The sequence below is a fragment of the Corvus hawaiiensis genome, chromosome 14 (assembly GCF_020740725.1).
Source record: "Corvus hawaiiensis isolate bCorHaw1 chromosome 14, bCorHaw1.pri.cur, whole genome shotgun sequence".
Classification (NCBI taxonomy): Eukaryota; Metazoa; Chordata; class Aves; order Passeriformes; family Corvidae; genus Corvus; species Corvus hawaiiensis.
In genome coordinates, this window is record NC_063226.1 from 10,494,577 (window position 1) to 10,512,752 (window position 18,176).

An 18,176-nucleotide genomic window follows, 5' to 3' on the forward strand; every position below is an offset into this window, starting at 1 on the left:
CCAAGTGGAGTACTCTTTCTGCGTACTCAGGGTTTCAGTGTTTCTCATGCCTGCTGTTCTGTGCTTGCTCGTGATGCTCCTGCCATTCAGGGGATCAGTGGCCATGCAAACAGTCTGTTCCTTGGAGTTTTTTGGGAGTGTGAATCTGGGGAAACAAGCAAGTGTTGATTCAAACAGCTTTCTTGCAGAAAAGCAAACTATTTCCTTTTTGCAAACAGTGCCAGGTATACTACTGTGTGCTGAAAGACACTCTTCATGTACTGTTCAGAATCTTTTTTATTTGGGCTTGGTAGCTGTGTGAACTTGAGACAGATGGGCAAGCAGAGCATTCAGTATTTCTTGCATTAATATTTTAACTCTGGATTCTGGTTTTGTTCAAAGTTGTGGAAAATCTCTGGAGCTGTGAGCTTTTCTGACCTACAGAATACACTGACAGCAGGTACCTTAATATGTGCAGAACAGCATAGTTGTAAAATAATATACAAAGCTAAATATTAACAAGGCTAATAGGCTTTTTGACTTGTTAAAGAGCATTATTGTATTTGTATTTCCATCTTGTATTTCCCTTCTCTGACACATCTGTTTTCTTAGTGGAAAGATAAATGTGGTTCTGGTAACTGTGGTGACACTGGTACTGATTGTTGCTATGCTGCTGTTTGAAACTGCATGTTGTTGAATGCAGCTTGGTTTCACACAGTGTTCTTTTTCTCTAGGTACTTCCTAAATCCATGAGATGGCCAACACCATGCAAATCTCCAAAGATGAGCTGGAGGAACTCAAGGAGGCTTTTGCTAAAGTTGGTAAGTCATAGTGAGGAGGTCACCTTGCTCCTGTCTGCTGCACATTTGAATTGGATTTATCCCACCCCTGTGATAAGCAGCAGTGCCAGCAGGATGTGGGTATTCTGCTGCTCTCGTGATTGTCTCTGTGCAAAGGAGTCCCTTGCGAGCCTTGTTGCTTCTGGCTTGTCACTGTGGCCAAGGATCACAAAGGCAGGGACACAAGCCGTCTGGCTATCAGGGAGCACTGGCAGACAGCCTTGTGCTGTTGCTCCAGGGTGGGCTTTGTTGCTTCCTGATGGCAGAAGAAATATCCAAACAGGTATTGCATTGCTTTGGCCTTGGCAGCACTTCAGGGCTTGCACAGTGCTTGGTTCTGGTGGTGTTGGTTTGGCAGATTGGCTGAGCCATGTGGATGGTCAGTGTAGGTGCTGAATTTTTGGTTTGTGCAGGTGCATTTTGGGGCTTGTAAGCAAAACTGAATTTGTTTACCTGGCCATCATGGAGCGACTTGCGGTGACGATCAATACCTTGTGCTGAGCACACCTCCATTGCCCTCTGGTGGCTCCATCTCTGCTCATCTCCCTCACCCTGTCGTGCTCCAGGGACTGCAGAGCCCCCAGCTGCTCCGCCTGCCTCCCAGCTTTCTGCCTGTGCTGGCATTGCAGAAGCCTCTGGCAGGCTGCTTCAGGAAACTGAAATGGGCAAAAAAGTGACATAATGGAAAAAATTGTTTTCTGTTGGTTTAGTTTCCTGATATGGCTTACTGAAGGATCAGAGAACTAGCACGGAGGGGTGGGATGGGAGTGTAGCCGAGGGGACTGAGGTCAGTGTGTGCAGCTGGGGAACCACACCCAGGACTGGCACTGGCCAGGATCTAGTTGCACAAGTGGTGAGAGCCAGCATTTTGTTTTCCTAACTGGACATGGGCATCACTTGAGCACTGGCTGTATATACAAAATCATAGTTGCCTCTTATCTGTATTGGGTGTTACCACCCTCTAGGGCAGGGTGACTGTGAAAACTCTCACTTGCTCAGAATTTCCAGTCTGCAGAGAGAATTGTGAATTTCAGAGGCAGCTGATTCTCGTGGAGCAGTATCCCCTGTTGGAACTTGAAGCAAGTTGCATTTTAAAGAGTTCCCTCTCCTCTCTCGCTCTTCTCAAGACTTTTGCAGCAGGTAGAAGTGAGTTGCCACAGAGGGAGATGTTCCTTGGGAGGAAGCATAGTGTTTCTCTCTGCCTAATGTGCCTCTCTGTCTAATGTGCCACTGAGTGCAGATCTCAATAAGGCTGGGATATAGGCAGCCTCTTCTGTCCTTGGATGCATTTAAAATTATTAACCTCTCTGGAATGTGGTGGCTTTTTGTCATTAGTGTGGGGGAAATTATTGAGATTAGGTTGGCTGGCTGCCTTTGTGCTGGAAACATGGAGAAACGCAGGTCAAATCCTGGTTTGTTTTAGGAAACCAGCTCACCCTGCCCAGGAGGTGGGTCCCTGTTTGGTTTTAAATTATAAAGGCAGTGTCCGAACTTAGATATTAATGAGAAATGAGCTAATTATCCTGGACATACCCACAAATGAGATAGGATCTGCTAGTTCTTTTCAACTGCCTTTTTGTGTGCTTTAGGCATGGTAGAGACCGCAAGCATGTGGGACACACCTGCCAGGAGTGTCTTTAATGGTCTCATTCCCTTTATTCTTGCCTAAAGGAGCCATGTTTGCCCTGGGATATGGAACTGGTCACTGGCCGGGTGACTGACTTTCACTGTGAACTTCTAATAGCATCTCTAGTGAATGTGAACAGAAGTTGGGCTAAGACTGCTATATAAAGTGAAGCCTGTTTGTCGTCTCCCAGCTACTTGGAAGATTTGTAACACAGCTGAGAAGCATGGTTATAGCAAAACTCAGTTGGTTGGCTTCTAGGATGTCATGAAGGAGATGTGGGGAGAAGGAAACATTTCATAGGGTGATTTATGCTCACCAAGATGTGCCCTGCTCTGATGCATGGCTGGTTGGGCTTCCTGGAGACCTGCTTTAACTCCAGCTTGGGGTAAGTTGCTGCTCTGGATGTGCAAGTTGATGGGACTTTAAAGGTGTGTGTTTGACCAGCTTTTCTGTATACAGCTGGACTGGACTGAGACATCTGGGGATGCTGGAAGGCAGTGAGGTGTGTTACTATGTACTCTATCACCACTTGCCTTCCACACCACTTGAAGGTATTTCCTCTCTCTCATGCAGCTGGTGTGCTGTTCTCTGACAGCCAGCAAAAGGCATGAGTCCCATAGACGTCCTACTGCTTATTAAAACAATCCACAGGTGAGAAACCACTGTTTAAGGTTATCACTAAAGTCAGCTACAGCGCAGACAAGCAGCTCCCACCATCCTACAGGCAGTTACTTGTCTTGGAACTGATCCAACTGGTAAAGAGCAGTGAGGAAAAGAAGCTTTGGTAATGTCTGAAAACAGTCATTAAGTGTGGCATTGGAGCTGTCTAGGCTTTAAGTGACCCGCAGGTTAGTGGAGAAGAGCAGGTTGCTCCAGACCTCATTGGATCTCTGAATTTGTTCTGTGGAACAGGGGCCTGTTAGTGTGTACTTGGCCAAACAGTGGCACTTCAGAGGGGAGGTGTGGCAGAATAAAATCTGCAAACTTGCTCTCTTTATTTGTCTTCCTGCTCATTCCTTCTAAGATAAGCAGAAATAAGCTTCTTTTCTGGAAACACGACATACGCAAAAATCATAACTCAGCTGAACACTTTGTTCAGCGCTGCAAGGTGGTAAAACAATGGCTCTGAAATGTTGGCTTAGGGCAAATAGGGATCTGTGATCCTGCTAGTGTGTCCTGCTGAGCATATGTCCTTAAAAGGAAATGTGTGGGTTACTTTCCCCTCTTGCATCCTGTTATTTAAGCTATTTTAAGTACTTGTCCTCAGGAGGAAGCTGAGGCAGAGCTTGAAGCAGCTTTTGGGATTCATTGCGGCTTTGCTGCACCACCTGCACATGGCAGAGGCCAGTGCTGTGTGTTGCTGCTGTGACCTTTCTCAGGTTTAGCGTGCGGGCATGCATACATCTTTCAGTAGAAATAGGAAACTTCAGATGTGCTGTAGTTTCCTTTCCATCAGGCAGACTATAATGAATCCAGGCTGTAGCTTGTCTGTTAAAACAATTTTGCTTTCTTCCATTAGTAATTCTGGGCAGGCCGCTGAACAATTTCATTTGGGATAGCTTCTATTTTGACAGCCTCTTCAGCTGTTGAATACCATCTCAGATTTTGTTAGAGAGGGATTATAGACCACCTTCTTTCTGAAGTCTGGTCCTGTTGCAGGACATCCAGCAAGGCACCATATGGTAGGCCTGCAGTAATGCTGGAAATAGTTTTGGAACTGGCTGGTACTGCAGAAGTGTGGGTGTTTTTTTTGTTTTTGTTTGTTTGTTGTTTTTTTGTTTTTTTGGTTTTTTTTTTTTTGGTTTTTTTTGTGCTTTTTTAAAATGCTGCTTCTTTGTACATTTGATGCCAGAAGGGGAACAGAGACAGTAGGAAGGGAAGCAGCTGCCCTATGGGATAGGGGTCTCAGGCCTATTGTAATGTCAGGCTTTTTGACATGTTAAGAACAGGTTCATTTTCCATCACATAGTCAATCAGTGACTACTTGACTCTGCTACCAAGCCAAAACCACAGGCCAGCACCACTTTATGGTAAAACCAGCAGGCTTTAACGCTCAAATTTGTCAACCAGCTAGAACTTGAAATGAGAGCATCTTCAGTGCAAAACCAGTGACTTGGTGTGTGGTCTTAGAGTTAAACTAACAGACCTGATTTACTTGTAATTCTCACTCCCAAGTGTCTGGGACATAGATGCCGTTTTACTCTGTGAAGTTAAATTGGTGATCAATTTTTTTTCCCAGAATACTGTGGAAGAGTAACTCTTACAAGTGGATATTTGGGATATTGTTAAGAGTTGCAAGACCTTAGGTCCTGAATCTGAGAATCAAAGGTTTTGAGTGAGTTAAGGTGTGTCCTTCACACTTGTTTTTTTCTGTTTGTCTGAGCCCAATGCAGCGTGATGGGCAAAATCTTTCTTTGTGCCATGCTCCTGACTCATGTGAGGTCCCATGTGAGTGTGTTTTTCAGATGGCTCTTTGTGTGGCAGAGCTCCTATTTCTTATTGCTTTTTTTTTAGTGAGCAAAGGTAAATCTTCTTTGAACTAGGCACACCTGGAGGACTGGGAAGATGCTGATTGCAGGAGTGAATGAAACCATCAGACTGGGCAGATGTTGGCCTAGCTTGGAGTAAATTCCTGATACCAGCCCTGCAGGGCTTCATATGTAGAACCAAGCTCTAAATAGGTTTCAGCATCCTTTTATCCATACGTTCCTTATTGGAGTTGCAGACTTTGGAGCTTGGTTTCCTGATGTCTCACCTAACAGGCCTCTGCCTCCTGAAATACCATATAAGGTTTTATTCCTTTCACATCTGAATAGGCTCAGACATGCAAGCCTGAATCAGAAATACTTCTGAATGCTTAACCTAGACATGTCAAGAGGAAAACCTTTACCAAATCTGAATCAAAATCAGATCCTATCAAGGATACAATATATATTTTGAAGTCTTATTTTCTCTGTTCTTTGCCTGCTACTTACATCTACTCTAACCTTTGGGTAGATGTAGAAGTTAGGTGGTGGATTGATTGGAAGAAGTGATGAACTGATGTTTCTGGATTTACATGCTTAATTTTATCAGCATGCTGAGGGATTGTGGTTGGTTCAGTCAGGCACAGGCAAAAGCAATGGAAGTTGACTGTAGGCTGAGGGTGAAAGCAAAGTTTTGTTTTAGGTTCACAGGCTCTGGAGATTAGGAAATCCCTTCTTGACTTATTTTCCTCACTGGCTGTAAGGAGGGGAAAAGATGCATAATTGTAAAGTTAGATTCAGTAATAAAAATACCGTAATAGAAGAAGCTGTGATTTATCTAGAGGGGAAATAGTTTGCTCATGACATCTCACGCTGGACTGTTAATAAAGCTTGCCTTTGTAAGCTTGTATTATTTTGGAATAAAATTCTAAAACTGAGGGCCAGACAGCGGCCTGTTGGTATCATTAATCACTGCTGAAAACCACTTTATTTCATCAGCGCTATTGTAAACACTGGCTTTACATAAAGTAGTTTAATGTATTTTTTAATCCACTGGAATTGATGCTCTGCCTTAGCCTGAGACTGGGGTGTGGGAGGGAGTACAGGTTTGCTCTGGTTACTTTGGATGTTTGCCACTGAGCAAAGTTTCACTTTCTTGCTAACTGATAAAAACAATTTTAAAATCCCATATTCCCATATGGATCTGGAAAATGAGAATGGTTGGAGTGGTGGTGCAAACGTGCTGCTTGCTGGAACATTGCTGTGAAACAAAACCTAAAAACCACAGACTCCTTATTGAAAGTAAATTGACCTCCACAATTTGGTTAAAAAAAATAACCCTGGACCTTGGAGCTATCCTGATTGTTTTCTTTTATTCTTGAAAATATCTCCCTTTAAGCATAAATACTGACCCCGGTGGCTGTGGTGAGATTCCGTCTTGAAGAAAACCAAATTCTGGGGCTGGTGCAGCTCTTCAGGCACTCAGTTAACTTCCCTGGGCTGTCTGTAGCACTTGCCTACAGCAAAGGGATTTTAGCATCCTGTTACTGAGCCAGTAACAGTACAACATATCTTGAATCCCTGCCTCTCCAAAGATGGGGCTGGAGGGTCATGCTTATGTTTTGAGGTGTGAATCTGGGCTGTGCAACTACTTCAAATACTCTGTCTCCTTGTGGACCCCTCTCTGCTGAAACCTGGGTGCCAGCTGTGCTGTGAGCAGCACTCTGCTCATCCTGATTAGCTTGGGGAAAGGAGGCACGCAACCCCTGTCTGTCCATAGTGGCGGGAAAATCTCACTTCCCTGAAGAAAGGCTGGGGCTGCTGGATTTACCATGTGTGGTGAGTAGATGTGATGATGTCCCCAAAGAGACTGGGATCTGTTGTATGCAAAGCTCCAGTGTCACAGTAGATTCTTGTTTTCTTCCTTGGTCTTGTGGGTGACAATATCTCACTAAACACATGGTGCTGCTGTGGCTTGGTGATAGACTGTGAAAGCAAATGTCTTTGCAGAGCATTCTTGGGCAGCAATAAAGCACCTGGTTGCAATTTGCTGTCAGTGTTAAATGGAGAACATCACTGACAACATGATAAAGATGCAACTGCAGAGCTGATTTGGTGTTTTCAGTTCCGAAAATAAGAGGTGCTGTGTTTCATTACCATCTGTTTTTAACGTGCAAAGGCAGTGGCAGTTAGATGTAAAAAGAGACATTCTGGAGATTGTTTATGAAAATGCAGATGTTCTGTTGTGAAACTTCAACACCAGACTTGTCACATGTGCCCAGAGTCATCCTGGTCAGACTTGCTTTGAAGCTGCTGTTGCCCAGAGCTGCAGGGTTCCCATGGCTTGTGTTGAGACCCTCTCTGAGGATGTGCTGTATTTACTGCATGCCTTTGGTTCCTAGGGGTGTCCTTTGAACAATGATATTTTTGGTGTGGCCATCCTGCTGTGTGTCCATGCCCTCCATGGATTCAGCAAGTCCCCAGTGTGCAGGTTGCTCTCCATAAAGCTCTTGGACATGGGAGTTGCCCCTCTGTTGGGGGTCATTTCTGTCAGGTACAGGCACATTTCTAAAACCTTCTGCTGCCTCTTCTCTTCCTCAGACCTCAACAGCAATGGGTTCATCTGTGACTACGAGTTGCATGAGCTGTTCAAGGAAGCCAGCCTGCCTCTCCCTGGGTACAAAGTGAGAGAGATCATCCAGAAGCTCATGATTGATGGTGACAAGAATAAAGATGGGAAGATTAGTTTTGAAGAATTCGTCTATGTAAGTGAAATTTCTGAATTGCCAGCAGCCTGGGGGACCCTTTTAGACTAAGCTAAGGAAGACCGTAGAAGAGGTCGAACCTGACTTCTTAGCCACTTACCCTAATCCTAATTTTCTTTTGACAAACTGATCAATTCTGAGGACTAGCCATGTAAAAATCAGTTCTTTGTACAGGTATCTGTATATGATCTGTCTTTTGTGCTGTTATTGACAGCCTTTAGATTTGGACAGTGGAGAAATATTGGTTGGTTTTTGTTCAAAAACCAACCAAAAAGAATCCATGTGGCTTTCCTGTATGATAGCTTCATTGGAGGCCAAAATACTGTTTTTACATGAGGTGACAACTGGAAAAAAAGACTTGAAATGGTCCAAGCTTACAGTATTTACTGGAAGCTGTTCGGTTTTTCCAGGCACACAGATGAATGCTTGTTTTCCCCATGTATCAGTATAATTTCCTTTCTCTGTTTAATGGGACTACAAGTATTTACTGAAGACATGAAAGGGCATTTCAGGACAGACTTGGATTTGTGCTAGGTGCTGATCTAGGAAAATTCAAATCTGTTGCCTTGAAAGGGAAGAATAGGAGTAAGGTGATAGGAAAAGTTGGAGGATCAGTCTTTTTTGGCAGAAATAGGTCAGAATTTATTTTCATAAAAGCACAAGACTTCTGAGATAATGGTTTGATGTACATTCTTCATCCTTTTGATGCTCTGATGACTGAATGCTGAAGGAGTAATTAAAGTATATGCAGTACATTGAGGGAGCTGTTTTCATGTCAGTTAGTTTTCTTGATATTTCTTAATTTATCTTCACCTTAATTGTTCCTTAATTGTTTTCAGACCCTCTGAACTTTTTTAGTTTGGAGTCAACTAGTAAGTTGGAGTTTGCAGTTTGTAAACACTTGCATGCTGGCTGCCTGTTTCAGCTGTTGGTTTGAGCTGGTCCATTACTCCTAACTTTGCACTAGGAAGGAAGAAATAAATCTCTTCTGTTGCATTTGAAAGGTACCAGTGATTGAGTAAACACAAAATGTCTTAGGGCAGCTGAGGTGTACATTAGCAACAATGCTTAGCTGTATGATTTTTACAAACTGAACTCTTGCTGTTTTCTAACTGAGCATTTTTGCTGCAGTTATGGTAGAAAGAATGACATGAACTGACTTTACATTGGGATAAAGTGATTTAGTGGTACCTCAGCATTAGAGCACATCTTCTCAAGAAGATATGCAATACCAGTAGTTAACACAGGAAATCTCAAAGTAAATAGATCTGCATCAAAATCCTTGTGGTTAAAGCCAACCAACCAGAAATCCCCCAACTTTTGGGCTCTCAAATCTTCAGTCAGCTTTACCTAATCGACCTCTGCATGTCATCAGGAGATGATTTAACTGCACTGTATCATCATCTTGACTTGCCAACTTCCCTGTGTTTAAGGGACGGGGACAGTAAGGTGTGACAACCAGCAGCCTGGACCTGTGGTGACACCTCTGCAGCCTGGTGTCCTCTCCTTTTAGCAGAAGCACATTTTTGCCCTGCTTTACAGTGCTGTTTCATTTTCTTTTTCTGCGTAATGTTTAGAGAACCTGTATACATTTCATTTGTGTTTTCAGCTTTGTTGAAACTAATTTAGTTCAGTTTTGAGGGAGTTACAGTAGGCTTTCCAGCCACTGAATGTGTTTTTTACTAATAGCTGCTCAGTTCTGTAGGGCCTTGGGGCTGCTAACAGTAACATCCAGCCTGTGCAAATGGCATGTGCAGTCTTCCTGTGCTAAAGCATCTCTTCGGCCCTCCAACAAGAGGGTGTTTTGCCAGTTAGCCCAAGCCTGCTGTTGAGGAAGGGGGAATCTTTACCTGGAGCAGTCATTGTTACACTATTGCAGATTTGACTGTTATATGCTTAAAGAGAATTGTTTCTTGGGTTGTGGACAAAGTCTTTTGTGTGAACTAAAGTCACAGTCCCACAAAAATCTGGCTTACACAGAAAGGTTAAAATTGCCCCACAGCTTTCTCAAGTTTGGCCCTGCAGGAACTGCTGCATGTGTTACCTGTACTCAGACTGCAAAAGTTTCATGTTTTTTTCTTGTGGTCTCTTGAAATCTACTTGTAAAGGTAAATATATGCAAGGTACTTCATGGCTAGTGCTTCTGTTTCAATAGGCACTTGCAGTGTGTGTTTGAGAAAGTGGGATGACTCTGCCCACTATCCATGTCAGATTTAATATCACTACACCCTTGCTGGGCCCTTCACATTCACTGATCTTACTGTGAAGTTTGCTTTGAAGCTGAGAAGAAATAGCTCCTTCTGTGGTCCTTTTTGTTTTATGAAGACAATTTTTTCTTGTCTAACAGAGCACTTTAAATTGTAGATTTTCCAAGAGGTGAAAAGCAGTGATATCGCTAAAACATTCCGAAGAGCCATTAACAGGAAGGAAGGAATCTGTGCCATCGGGGGCACCTCAGAGCTCTCCAGTGAGGGGACCCAGCACTCCTACTCAGGTACCACTCTATCTCTTGGGCTTTTGCATGTCCTGTGCCAAAACCAGCCCATTTCTACCACATCCTGTGCTGTGCTCTAGTTCTCCAAGAGCTGAATGATCTCATGTCAGGGTGAGAGCAGGACAGAATTTATATGCTGCAAATTTAGCAGTGTATAAGTTAAATGTGTTCTTATTTTCTTCGTTAACTGTGCTTGCTGATGAAGTCCTTGTGTCACACTTGAGTATAATAAAGTTGAGTAACAGGTAAATAACAGGAATATTCTGGAACTTGTAAGTGAGAGTCTTCTTTCTTTAAACTTTGTGTGACTAATAAAATGTATGGTAATGATAGTGGGGCTGTTACTTCCCTGGGCTATTGTACTCTGCTTCTTTTAGGAAAATCTTTGCTATGTTATGAAAAAACCTGTTTTAAATTTACAATTGGTTATCTTAGAGGAAGAGAAATATGCCTTTGTAAACTGGATAAACAAAGCCCTGGAAAATGATCCTGACTGTAGGCACGTTATTCCAATGAACCCAAATACAGATGACCTGTTCAAAGCTGTGGGAGATGGGATTGTGCTATGGTAAGTCATGATGGCTTCTGAATTAAAGAAAAAAAAATTAAAAATCAGCAAAATAACGTTCCAAAACTGTAGTTAGGGGAATTTTCATCCTATTCTAGGCTGGTTTTGTGACTGGTGTGTGTGCATAATGTTTTGCAAATATAAAAAGAGGCTCAGTCTTCCAGGCTTTCACTGCCATTTTGTGATACCTCAGCTTTGGTGCCAGCTGATATTTTCATCCAGTGCTTTTGTTTGGGCTTGAGACTTGAGTTTGCTGAGGGGGCAGAAGGTATTTTGTGGGAGCAGGAGTTGTCCTGGTGCAAACTCAGCCTGGTGCTGGGTAGCTTGAAGGTGGTTACATGTGATAAATAGCCCATTCTCTTGGATGTTTAGACAGGCCTTATCTATCCTCTGTGGGAATGTTAGTGACCTTATTATGCATTAACCCAAAAAAGGATTTTCTGGGAATCCTCTTGTTCTTTTTGATAACTGCACTTAGTAAGGCTGCTAAATGCCACCAACCTTCTGTGTATGAGGTTTTTGTTGGTTTTATGGGTTAGGTTCATTTGTTTTATTGTAAGTGAATTAATATAGTGAAGAACTGGATCAACCTGGAATTTCAGTAATTCTGTATCAATACACAAAGTAAGTGTAAGTCAGTTAGCTGTTGTCTTTAATTTTTTTTATTTTTTAACCTTAGCTGATGATACATATTTTTAGTTTATTTCCCAAGTTTCAAGTAATTCATGGCTTTAGGCAAAGACTGAACTGAGTAGGAAGTAGTTCATCATATAAAGTTTAAATTTGCCTTATTTTGTGTTGATTAAAAATTCATTATGCTCACATGTTCCCCACTGAGCTCTCCAAGTGTTTGTTCTTTTTTGGGGCATGTTTTCTTGCCAGCAGTAGTAAACCTTTACAATAGGAGGAAGTTTGTTGTCTTACTAGAATGTGCAGTGGATGTCAACAGAGCATTGAGTCTTCACTAGTTCAGAGACTGCACTGTGAATTATTCATGTGCTCTTTTTGCTCCAGCAGCTGAGATCAGCAGTGGCTGGGAACATGTTTAAAGTTTCAGGCTTAGCTATTACTTACGAATACATTCTCGAGAATGTAAATATTAACTTCTGATTTATACAACCTTCATTTTATGAAAAAAAATTACACAAAACGAAGCAGGCTAAAGGAAATGTGCTGTGGTGTATTGTCACAGTACACTGAGTTTTGTTTGGATTAAATACTAAATGTTGTTCAAATAGAATTGTTTTTCCCCCTAACAGCAAAATGATCAATCTTTCTGTTCCTGACACAATTGATGAAAGAGCAATTAATAAGAAGAAACTCACACCATTCATAATTCAGGTATCATGCGTTTCTGTATTTTATTTTCTGAAATTCATAGTAAGATAGAATTAATGAATGCAGCATGGTGACTCAAGGCATTATTGTGGAATGTTGGAAAGGAGCAAGTTCTATAACTTCTGTTTATTATTAAATGCAGTTTTGTACTGTGCATAATTGACAGTTCTGTGGCCATGGTTCAAAAATGCTGAATTAATGACAAAATGGGTAAAGTGGCTGAAATGCTGTGCACACATGATATTGCTGTGGTGATAATGTACAGCACTGTCTTTTTTAAACAATGTGGTTATTGATGTTGGCTATGAATAATTTCATACTAGGGCAGGTTGTTTTTGTGAGGATGCCTGTGTGTGTGTATAAATTAGCACTTTTCTAGCCTTATTCTTGTTGATACCACTAGATGCAACTAACTTGGAGGCTGAAATTAAATACCAGAGGGTGAAATTAAACCCTGGTGTCTAGTTCAGTTCTCATTGATTCAGCCTGCTGCCACCACAGCTTCCTTAAAACTTCAGGTGGAGAGTGGCCGGGAGTGTTTCCTCTGAGCTACTGCTGTTGGAGCAAGGACAAGGGGCAAACCTCCACTCCGCTGGTGCTGGATGAAAGGGAAAGCAGCATCTCCTTGGACTGTGTCTGACTGGGCTTTGCTGTTTGCAGGAGAACCTGAACCTGGCCTTGAATTCTGCATCTGCCATCGGCTGTCATGTTGTCAATATTGGTGCAGAGGACCTGAGGGAAGGAAAACCCCACCTGGTCCTTGGACTCCTCTGGCAGATCATTAAGATTGGCTTGTTTGCTGACATCGAGCTCAGCAGAAATGAAGGTAATTTAAATTCTAAGTTGTTACTTCTAAAGCATGAATACAGCATTGCTTGTGCTGTCAGCCCCAGCCCTGCCGTTGCCTTTTCCCTCCCTCCTCTCTGCTGGAAGAAGGATCATGTGCCAAGCTGAATGTTCTCCAGCCTGTTTGTAGCTGTGCAGCAGGTTCATGCAGGTGGGTTGTGCCATCCTGGTGATGTGTATCAGCCTTGGAGAACTGGCTGAACACCAGCCTGTAAGTCAAGATGTAGCTTGGCTTGAGCCTGGCAGTGAAGGAGCACATTGCTTGGTGATGCCCTAGGCAGCTCCAGCTGCAGGTACCTCACAGTGTTGGGATGTGGCAAAACTGCTTGCATCCTTTTAGGATTATGGACAACTGCATATCTTTCGCAAAAAAATTCTTAAAAGGGGGCTTCAGCTCTGTGGTAACCATTTGGTTCTAAAATCCTCCGTACTACTGTCAGTGGTGCAGCTTGAGCTCTTGCCTTGTCCTAGGTAGTGAGAGACTGGTGCTGCAGATGTCTCCCTGTGCTCACTTGGTCCTGCGTGACAGCCTCCAAAATTTAAACTTTCCAAATTGTCTGAAGAGCCCTGACATACCTGCATGTGCTATCAGAGCATCCAGAGGGATGGAGGGGCTTCAGTGTCTTTTATTTAAGCTTTCCCATTGCGAAGTGTTGACGTTGTTTGGCTTAGATTGAAAATTCATGGCAAGAGAAGCACTGGCCAGTAGAAAGGGTGCTTATCTTGGCTCCTCTGGGTTTTTTTAATGGTGCTTATGAAACTGCTTGGAAGCATTTTTCATTGAGATAGAAGTGCATTTGCATTTAGCTTCCTGTCATTAGCTAAAAGACTGCACATAAAGTCCAGAGAATTTTGTTATACAAGAAAATGGAAAATACTTTTTTACACATATTTTTCTAGATCATTTCTACTCCTCTCTGTGTAAGAGCCAACTCAGGAAAAACTCTGCTTTACCCAGAATATTTTGACATAATCAGTAATTAGTATTGTACCCCCCTGAAATCTTGCTGCAGCTCTGACATGCAGGTTTGACTCTTCCCTCACAAGCATTTTTCTTGTAGCACTGGCTGCCTTACTTCGTGATGGTGAAAATCTGGAGGACCTTATGAAACTGTCCCCAGAAGAGCTGCTCCTAAGATGGGCCAACTTCCACCTGGAAAATGCAGGCTGGCACAAAATCAGTAACTTCAGCTCAGATATCAAGGTACCAAAGCTCTCCTGATTTGCAATGCCTGGGAAAAGACTGGGAGCCAGACAGGGATGTGTTTGCATGTGTAAATGAGGCCTTTCATCCTCAAACAGGACCTTTCCTGACCCTAATAAACTGAATGGTCTTACCAGGGGGGTTTGCATGTTATATTTGAGGTCCTGCAGTGCTGTTCTCTCTTGCCATGAGGATGAGCCCAGTGTTGAACTGAGTGTTTCTCTTCCAGTGCTGCTGAGGTGTGTTTTAATCAACTACAAAACTGGTATTACTTACATGTTTTCGAATGTTCTTAATCCATATTTTGATGAAGATAATGGGGGAAAATGCTTCACTGTAGAGTGAGACTTCCACATACTCTTGGCAGGTGATGGCATTTCATCTAAAATGTCATGGGCTGGAGAGAGGAAGGGAAGCAAGACCTCTTATTCTTCACTTGGGTTTAGTAGGAATGGGAGTGGGGACTCTTAAAGCTGCTTTTCAGATGTGAGGGGGGCACTGGTGAGAAATGGACTATGGTGACTCCAGGTCAGTGTGGGGCATCCAGACACTGGTCTCAGCAGTTTTCTGGAGCTTGTTCACATGGCCAGCAGTTTCAAGGAGGAGAAAGATTGAGATAGAAAAAAAATTGATAATTGAGGTGTATGGGGAACATAGATCTGACCTGTGTGTGTGCATGTGTGCATAGTCACTCTTATTTCCAACTTCAAAATTACAGTTTTGCTGGTAGCTGTTGGCTTCTCTGGTGCATACCCTAGGCTGCCATGATACGCTGAGGTCCTCCTTAATGCTGAGGACTAAAAGGACATGTAGTTGATAAATAATCACTACAGCTATTGGCTCCTCCTGGTTTGACCATCCCTGACCTCTCTCCTCTAAGCTGTTCTAGCTAATGCACAGGCACAGAAGAAAACATTCAGACATCTTATAATCAGCTTTTTGCTTGGAATTTGTCTTCACTGAGCCATTTTCATTATTGCTGTAGCAGTAGGAATGGCTGCCTTGTTTAGAGGTTAGGGCTGCCTTGGGGCATCTGGGGGCCATGAGTGTGAGCAGCATGGGGTCATTGCCTCCTCCAGCCACTGCAGAGGTGGTTTTGACACCAGAGCATGCAGCAGAGGCAGCTTTCAAACAGTCAAACCACATAATTGTCATCCTAAATATTTCTAACCTATTCCCTTTGTTTCCTTTCCTGCTGCCTGGATTTCTACCTCTCTTTTAAGCTTACAGATTTTGGCAATTCAGTAAAGGTACATAAGCCAATTATGCATGGTGACTTGTTAAAAATGACCTTTAAATGAACTGCTGTGATGTATTCACTGCTGTGCAGGAGAGCTGAATTTCCTTTTTCATTCATTTCAGGATTCCAGAGCCTATTTTCACCTCCTCAATCAAATTGCACCCAAAGGGCAGAAAGAAGGAGAGCCTCAGATTGATATTAACATGTCGGGTTTCAATGTAAGTATTCAGGCTGTCATGTCCTCATCCTGTAGAATCATGAACTACCTGTACCCTATCACTGCCCCATGACATCTGGGTAACCTGGTATCTTAATTTCTAGAGCGTGTACAATGTCAGTGGCCCTGTGCACACCTCAGGTGTGTGCTCAGTGAGTGCTTGCTGCCAGCCTGGTCACTACCCTCCAATTAACAGAGGTGATTGAGCAATTCTTTGTAGGCTTGCTCCATTCAGAGGCATACTGACTTCTTTTGAACCACCAAGTTCCAAAAGCATGAAAATTTGACAGCATGTGAGCTTGGAAAGCACCATGCTAAGAAAAATAGCAAGACAAGCCATGACAGTGGCACAGCAGCAGGAGTTGGTGTGTGTGCCTCATCCCTTTGCTCAGTTAGCAACTGATGCCAGACGTGGACTTGGGACATTGCTCCAGGTAGTGGTTAGGAGCTTCCCATCTGCTTTGTAGCCCAGTCTCTCCCATGACAGCTCTTGTCTGTTACATCCCTGGCAGGAAAAGGATGACTTGCGGAGGGCAGAGTATATGCTGCAGCAGGCAGATCGGCTTGGCTGCCGGCAGTTTGTCACACCGGCTGATGTGGTTAGTGGCAACCCCAAACTGAACCTGGCCTTCGTTGCCAACCTGTTCAACAAGTACCCAGCGCTTACCAAGCCTGAAAACCAGGACATCGACTGGACCCTTTTGGAAGGTGATGGCCGTATCAGTCACAAAATTAGCAGGAGGGGACTATCTAAAGTAAACAGTTGTGTCATAGGAGGCTGTGCCCTACAGAGGTATCTCCATTGAAGTAACACCTATGATTTGAGGCTTCAGTGCTGCAGTGGTTGTTTACTCATTTGGGGCAGATGAGGAGGGCACTTGGCAGCCTGTTCAGCTGCTCTGACGCTGTTGTGGAGCCTGAACCTCTAGGCACACTGACAGCTGCCAGTCGCAATGCCAGAGGATTTGGTTTTGCCATTTCCTGTGATGGGCAAGGAAACCTCGGTAATGGTGAGATGTTCATGGGGAGCGCTAATTGTTGGCCCAGCTAGGACTGGGGCTGTGACAGCAGTTAGCTAACACCCATGTGAAAGACCTTTCTGCTCCTTTTTCTTGAAGAAAGTGCAAAAGGCATCCTCTTCTGAGGCCTGAGGAAATCAAAATGATAGCTAAGACTAGATAGCAGGGTCACCCTCTTCCTTTGAAAAAAATTATAGTAGAAAAAATTACTCTTTCTCTGCTTAAAACCTCGTGGTGAGCTCTGCTGCTCAAAGCTTCCTGCCTTGCAAAGTGGAAATCCCTGCTCAGCTTTGAACTTGCAGAATTTGCAATGAACCTGTTTTCTGTCATGTAGGAGAGACACGTGAGGAACGGACCTTCCGCAATTGGATGAATTCTCTTGGTGTGAACCCTCACGTAAATCACCTCTACGGGTAAACTTTAGGCTCTTGGGAGACCCAGCTTTTTTTTTCTTTTTAGGGTTGTTGAAATTGCAACAATCTGTAAGGAATAGTAATTATTCATGATGTGACAAAGTCAGAGTGCACTCAAATCTTGAAACATTAGACTTAATCCATGTTTTCCACTTTAGTGATCTCCAAGATGCACTGGTAATACTACAACTGTATGAAAAGATCAAAGTTCCTGTTGACTGGAATAAGGTTAACAAGCCTCCGTACCCTAAACTTGGAGCAAATATGAAAAAGGTAAAAATGTCAAAAGACTTTAAAAGAAGTCATGGACACTAAAAATTCCTATTCGAGGCTTTCAGTCAAGTGAGTGTGAGTGATTTTTCTGTTTGAACTCTTGTCCTGTGTAGCTAGAAAACTGTAACTACGCTGTAGACTTGGGAAAGCATCCAGCTAAATTCTCCCTGGTTGGCATTGGAGGGCAAGATCTGAATGATGGAAACCCAACACTGACACTGGCCTTGGTCTGGCAGTTGATGAGAAGGTAGGGCGCCTCTCGAATATGAATGGAGTACAGAACTGGGGAAGTTTTTTCCATGAGAGTGTTGCTGCACCTGGAACAGGTCACCCAGAAAGATTGTAAACCCTCTGCCCTTCAGGGGGTGTCTGAGACACACCTGGGAAAAACTGTGATAGAGCTGCACATGAGAGGCTGGAGCAGACACCTCTGGACAGCCCGTTGGTGGACCTCTGATCATCCTGTGACAAGGATCACCTCTCTCTCACCTGCTCAAGTCTGGTCCACATGCAGAAACTCTGAGCAGGAATATTACAGAACTTTTATGTTCTAATTTTTAATTGGAAATTGAGAGGGAAACATTCTGGGGCTGCTCTGTGGCCCTCTTTTGCATTGGAATGGGGGAAAGAAGAAACTTAGTAACAGAGAAAGTTGATCTTCCTGTTTCTTATCTAGTTCTGAAGAATTGCAAGATTATGCACTTATATGTCTGGAAAAAAGGTGCTTGGGTAGCTCCTAATTTGGCGTTAGAGGTCTGAATGCCAACTCCTGAGTAAATACACACCTTTTAGGTAATGTGTTACCCCTATGGAGCAAATGCTCAATGGTCAAACAGTTTAACAAGTGTCCTGAGCCCAAGCAATTTTGTGAGCTCCTATTAAAGGGCAT

General features: G+C 43.3%; 1 protein-coding gene across 7 annotated transcripts in view; it reads left to right on the forward strand.

Annotated features, from left to right (window-relative positions):
• The window catches only part of PLS3 (plastin 3), a 50,336-nt gene that overhangs the window by 29,019 nt on the left and 3,141 nt on the right, over positions 1-18,176 (forward strand). For 5 of the 7 annotated variants that reach the window (XM_048318558.1, XM_048318562.1, XM_048318561.1 and 2 more), the window contains 13 exons: positions 714-800; positions 7,512-7,675; positions 10,040-10,169; positions 10,605-10,737; positions 11,997-12,078; positions 12,736-12,901; positions 13,983-14,125; positions 15,349-15,375; positions 15,488-15,583; positions 16,095-16,290; positions 16,936-17,014; positions 17,173-17,287; positions 17,401-17,534. In XM_048318558.1, coding sequence (XP_048174515.1) covers positions 734-800; positions 7,512-7,675; positions 10,040-10,169; positions 10,605-10,737; positions 11,997-12,078; positions 12,736-12,901; positions 13,983-14,125; positions 15,349-15,375; positions 15,488-15,583; positions 16,095-16,290; positions 16,936-17,014; positions 17,173-17,287; positions 17,401-17,534 — 1,532 coding nt within the window. In that variant the 5' untranslated portion in view covers positions 714-733. Of the gene's footprint in view, positions 1-416; positions 440-713; positions 801-7,511; positions 7,676-10,039; positions 10,170-10,604; positions 10,738-11,996; positions 12,079-12,735; positions 12,902-13,982; positions 14,126-15,348; positions 15,376-15,487; positions 15,584-16,094; positions 16,291-16,935; positions 17,015-17,172; positions 17,288-17,400; positions 17,535-18,176 lie in introns of those variants that run through there. The other 2 variants (XM_048318560.1, XM_048318563.1) reach the window with 2 other exon arrangements.